Raw genomic sequence first — 5,911 nt, forward strand, 5'->3', positions numbered from 1 at the left:
TAGCTAGAGTATTGGACAAGCCATTCACCATGGAGGAGCTAAAATGTGTGATTAGAAAGATGATGAAAGAGAGAGTGCTTGGGCTTGTTTAGACCCTTTCATGGCTCTTTGGGATGCTTATAAGATATGTGGTGTCTTTTGGGAAACTCTTTTAGAGCCAACAAATTTCCCTTACCTCAATATCATAATATGCAAGAGATTGGCTTGCCTTGAGTGGTATGGTGAGATCTAGTGTTGCTTTTGCACTCTAACTTGTTGGCAAAGCATTTGTTTGTAAACCTTCTTTAGAGAGATTTTAATTTGATGATAAAAATATTGTCATGCAGCAAAAATCTTCAACCTTGACAATTTGGAACTCCTACAGTTCGTGGAGTTTTTGGTTCTAATATTCAAACTAAATAATGACCTGAAATATAATGGTGAACAATTTTAGTTATGAGAGATTTAGATTGCCATGAGAATGTTTAGAACACCATTATAAGATGTAACATGGTGAAAGTATACTTCCATAATTTGGGCAAATATATTTCCAGAAACTATCCCCCGGTTTATTGTCAATGGCTTAACACAAACTCTCATTTTTAAGATATTAGTTGTGTGGCAATCCTCAAAATATAGTTTTGGTAGAGGCGTGTGTGTGTTGTGGTTCATGACTTTGAATAGCAAGGAATTAAATGTGATGTTTGAAAAAGATTTGTCCAGCGCAAGTGAAAAAGTAGTAGGATGAGTCAGGGGTGACTCGCGAGTCACATGTTCGGCTTGGAGAGCACTTATTTAGCTTGGAACGTCCATTTACATAAGGTCCCAGGCAAATTAACAATGATTAGCAAGGGAGGAAGAGATTGGCGTCAACGGATGATGCCCATGGTATGGCGAGAATCCAGAACGGACAAAAATAAATAAAAGGAACGGAGACGTGTAGGCTTTACGAAGTCCAGGAAGAAAGAGTCTACGTGGCAGGAAGAAAAGAGAGAGAGAGAGAGAGAGAGAGAGAGTATGTGTGTGTGTCGTGGGAGAGTGGGGACGTCAAGACAGAGAAGCGCGGGCGGACGACGTGCGGGATGCTGACGCCCCATGAGCGGCGGAGGCGGCCGGCCAGGGAGTTAATAAAATCCGGCTGATGGCGCGTCGTCGAGATGTACTAGCGGCAGCGGCTGCCACCACAGAACTCAATCAATCTGCCCATTAGGCTACGAGCTGGTTGTGCGAGGACAGCAATACTGGAGGTATAAGTGCGAGGCTGGGATAGCTAGTGCGGGTTCCATTACAAGAGAGGAAGAGAGACAGGAAGTGTTGCCATTAAAAAGCGACACACGAGGGAAGCGCAAGAGCTACAGCTACTGTTTGCCATTACAAGAGAGAAAGGGAGACAGAGCGAGAGAGCGAGAGAGAGAGAAAGAGAGGGGCAGTACTGGTAGCGACGTATTTTAAGCCATGGGAAGAGGCAATGCGAGAGTGCCGTATCGCCATGCGTGCTCGCTGATGATGGTGGCGATGATAGTCCTGTCGTCGACGATATTCATGAGAGGGGTGCAGAGCGCGCCGGGTAACGGCAAGTGGCAGACGCTGACGACTGTGGGCGTGTCCGTCATGCACATGACGGTGGACCACTTCAACAGGGTCATCTGCTTCGACCGGACCAACTTCGGGCCGTCCAAGCTGCCGCTGCCTAACGGTCGCTGCCGGCACAACCCGCAGGATCTGGCCCTCAAGGTGGACTGCACGGCGCACTCCTTCGAGTACGACGTGGCCTCCAACAAGGCGCGCCCGCTTTTCATCTTCACCGACACGTGGTGCTCGTCGGGGGCCTGGACCTCCGATGGCACTCTCACGCACACCGGCGGCTGGCACGACGGCGCCGCCGCCATCCGCTACTTCGCGCCCTGCAACGACAACAAGTGCGACTGGGTGGAGAAAGGGCACCTGGCGGCGGCCCGCTGGTACGCCTCGGACCAGATCCTGCCGGACAACCGCGTCATCGTGGTGGGCGGCCGGGCCGCCTTCAGCTACGAGTTCGTGCCTGGCGGCCGAGCCATCGCGCTGCCCTTCCTGCAGCAGACCAACGATCCCGGCGTCGAGAATAATCTCTACCCCTTCCTCCACCTCTCCTCCGACGGCAACCTCTTCATCTTCGCCAACCGGAAATCCATCCTGCTCAACTACAAGACGAACAAGGTGGTGAAGGCGTTCCCCGACCTGCCCGGCGGCGCCCGCAACTACCCCTCCAGCGGCTCCTCCGTCATGCTGCCGCTCAAGTCTGTACTGCTCCACTTCCTAATTAATCTTCTCTTACTACAATTACAATATTGTCTCTCTGAAATTCAGCTGTTACTCTCTCGTGTTTCGCTTTCATATATGCTCAAAATGTAGCAATTGTTATATCCTTTGTTGTTTCCGCAGTTATACTGACCGTGCCGGCCTGATAACCTCTTTCGATTGTTGCCCAGCTTGCCCTCACAACCTCATTCGACTCTTGCCCTCAAACCTTTGTGTGATAATTTCCTTGTTTGTGACCCCTGTTGGCCTCTGACAATCTCATTCGACTGTCTCCCTCACAACCTTTGTACTCGATACAGTATATTCTTGTTTTGACAGAGAGCTGTGATGTTTTTTCTGTGATCACTGTCGCCCAGGCACCCAGACAGGCAATCTCATTCGACTTTTGCCATTCCTCTGGCTCGCACATGCTTGTGCATTCTTTGTGACAACAGTTCCACCCACAATCTCACTCTTTGTACATTAACCCAATCAGAACATTGCTGTCACATGGCTGCATTAGTTAAGGACAACTTCTATGACCCAGCATCACCCTCAATGGGGCGAAAACAGAGTTGAGAAACGACCAATTGGATTTTGGCGATTATCTGGATATTGTAGTAAAAATTTACCCAAAATTTGTCAATTTCTCTATAAACAAGCTGAAATTGTAGCGTGATCAAGTCTCAAGCTCTATTATACTGGTTCTCAGGCATGACGATGGATTCCACAAGGTGGAGATCATGATCTGTGGCGGTAGTGCTGACGGTGCCTTCACTGCCACGACCTTCATGCCGGCCCTTCGAGACTGTGCCCGCATGGTAATCACAGACCCTCGCCCCAATTGGGCCCGCGAGAACATGCCCGCCCCGCGTGTCATGGGCGACATGCTTATCCTCCCAACGGGCGATATCCTCATCATCAATGGCGCTGAGCTCGGCACCGCTGGCTGGGGTAAGGCCCGAGTGGCGGCCCAGGCTCCCTACCTCTATTCTGCTTGGAAACCCCTCGGAAGAAGATTCGAGGTAAACACTCGCCCAGGCCCCATACTACTTACTCTCGTACTCTAACTCGTTCAACTATTAACCGCATCTTATAAATCTCAAGTTTCAATTTACAAAGCTGAGGTATGAGAGTAGAGGATTATTCACATTTCTATTTTGACATAGAAACAACATGTTCATAAAAAACATTTTAGAAACTAGTGAAGTTCCAAGCTTGTTACGTCAGATTTGGCCTCTACACTCGCTATTCCAATCTAGAATGCCAGTCCTATTCGATCCCATGAGAGACGACTTCTGGTATGCGTGATTTACCTTTTAAATTGGCTCTTAAAAGTACAGTATGAACCGAGGTATGGACCTAATAGGTGAAGGTGATTCGAATTGAGTGATCAAGTTATAGTGGGGTTGATAGCTCAAATATAATTTACTTCCAAAGTATATATAGTTGAGGTGTTTGAACCTAGAGGAAAAGAATTCCTTCATGTTGATTTAATATTAACAACTTTGTAGCTTGCAATTGTAATATATAGATCCAAAACTATGACTTAGAAATAACTGTGACATTTCAAGCTTCAACAATCCTTATTTGTTTGGGGTTTTAAAGGCTTATTTCATCAGTTTTACTTCAATGGCAAGATTATATGCTCTTATTCAACGTTGTAGCTACCAATAACGATAAGTACAAGAAGTTTATCTTATTCTATTGAGAGAAACTCTATGTTTCTCTCATGTAGGAGTGTCCATATCATGAGTGCCTAGCCTATTACACTCAAGGGTGAGGTTTATAGCTGCTATTTGTGCTTATGATCCCTATTCCATTGGCCCCATTGCTACAACGTAAGTGGGGGTGGGGACAACAAGTACCACATGTGTCAATGATATGTGTCCATTGGCCCCATATATTGGTACATGCTAAGTATAGAGTAGCTATCTTGGAGGAGCTCTAGATCTAGTTGAACTTCTCATTGAGGACTTGAGAAATGGGGGTTCATATCACCTAATGCTTCTTGTGAAGGCACTTAGAGGTTTAGAAGATTGTTATTAAGTTAACCAAGTGATGAAGAGATTTTTGATTGATGCGACTTGTAATGGATATCACAAGAACTTTTTGACATTTCTCAGTGTGGGAATAGGCATTTTTTCTCTTACTCTAACCCCAACCGCACCTAGCTGGTAATGTGGTCCCTCCCTTGCAAAAGCTTCTTGTCGCTATTAGAATTAGAGTGGGAATTTGTCTAAAACTTCTAGTATAGTTAACCATGTTGATCTTTTTCTTTTTAAAGATTATTGTTGATGATGGTAATGATGATGATGATGTTGTTGTTGGGTGCAATGAACTATATATTGGGTGCAATACGATATGTTGTAGGTATTGGCGGCATCTCCGATACCGAGGTGGTACCACTCGACGGCTGCGATCCTGCACGACGGGAGGGTGTTGGTGGGAGGGAGCAACACGAATGCGGGGTACGTGTTCGGGGGGCCGTTCCCGACGGAGCTCCGGCTGGAGTCGTACAGCCCCTACTATCTCAACCAGGCCTTCAACCCGCGCCGGCCCACCATCACGGCGGTGTCGGGTGGCGGGGCGGCCATCCGGTACGGCGCCAAGTTCACAGTCCGCTTCACGGTGCCCTCCGCCCCGGCCAATCTCTACTTCAACGTCTACTTCCCGCCCTTCACCACCCACACCTTCTCCATGAGCCAGCGCATGCTCTTCCTCGACCACGCCTTCGTCAAGGCCGGCGCCACCACCTACCTCGCCACCGTCACTGCCCCTCCCAACTCCGTCGTCGCCCCCTCTGGCTACTACATGCTCCGTGTCATCACCGACGGTGTCCCCAGCACCGCCGCTTGGGTGCGCTTCGCCTAGCTATCTTCGCCTACCATCGTCAACAAAGCAAAACAAAACAAAATACCCAAAACACCACACCTACACACCATAACCCAAAATTCATTATAGAAGAGTGTAATAACAATAAGACATCCCACAATTACATGCACATTAAATCATACTCAAATTATTTTCTTTAAAAACCACCAAGCAAGCCTCAAGGTGAACTCCAGGTCTTACATGTGCTCAAAATGGACTGTCGAAATGGCCTTCACTTCACATGGTTTATAAAAAGAAGACCTCAATGATTTTCTCAATAACATTTGCAAACGCACAATCTCAAAACCGAGCCCATTACAAACCATATGTAAAACCAAAACTTGTCAATACATTTTTACCATTGCTTCAATGCTTTGACCACAAAATGTGTGACTTTTGGTATCTAAGGCAATTCAGTAGCACATACATGTTTTTGGTTGAAATGGTGACCTTACCTTACAATCTTAGCACAAATCTGGAAAATGGAGAATAATACATTATTAATAGAATCTCAAAGTCTCTTTCCATGAATATATAAAACATAACCAATGTGACCTTAGGGACTGTGTGCCAATAAAGTTGAACCCTTGTAGCCTATGGTGGAGAAACCTGTAAATGTTAAAAGCTAGTGAATGATGCTAGAGAAGTCAAGACTATGTCTAGAATACATAGAACTTGATGGATGCAAAAGAGGAGTTTAAAAAATGAATGATTAGGAACCTTTGCATGTGCAAGAAAGTATCAACCTTTGTGCATTTAATGGATTAAATTGATCAAAGAA

General features: G+C 46.4%; 1 protein-coding gene across 1 annotated transcript; it reads left to right on the forward strand.

The window, feature by feature from the left end:
• Window positions 1-1,107: 1,107 nt before the first annotated feature.
• Window positions 1,108-5,516, forward strand: LOC148013456 (aldehyde oxidase GLOX-like). Its single transcript, XM_087668135.1, has 3 exons — window positions 1,108-2,255; window positions 2,969-3,281; window positions 4,630-5,516. Exons 1-3 carry the CDS (start codon window positions 1,435-1,437, stop codon window positions 5,128-5,130), a joined length of 1,635 nt encoding a protein of 544 aa, XP_087524261.1. The 5' UTR covers window positions 1,108-1,434; the 3' UTR covers window positions 5,131-5,516.
• The last annotated feature ends 395 nt before the right edge of the window (window positions 5,517-5,911 follow it).

This window comes from Lygodium microphyllum, chromosome 26, assembly GCF_053477565.2.
Source record: "Lygodium microphyllum isolate KBCC chromosome 26, Lygodium_microphyllum_v1.1.10, whole genome shotgun sequence".
NCBI classification, from domain to species: Eukaryota; Viridiplantae; Streptophyta; class Polypodiopsida; order Schizaeales; family Lygodiaceae; genus Lygodium; species Lygodium microphyllum.

What these genes read in the sequence shown, in the direction of transcription:
- LOC148013456 (XM_087668135.1), top strand. Translation starts at nt 1,435, where the DNA reads ATGGGAAGAGGCAATGCGAGAGTGCCGTATCGCCATGCGTGCTCGCTG. An exon ending in TCCGTCATGCTGCCGCTCAA is followed by an intron (nt 2,256 to 2,968) that starts GTCTGTACTGCT and finishes ACTGGTTCTCAG; the next exon opens with GCATGACGATGGATTCCACA. An exon ending in CCCTCGGAAGAAGATTCGAG is followed by an intron (nt 3,282 to 4,629) that starts GTAAACACTCGC and finishes GATATGTTGTAG; the next exon opens with GTATTGGCGGCATCTCCGAT.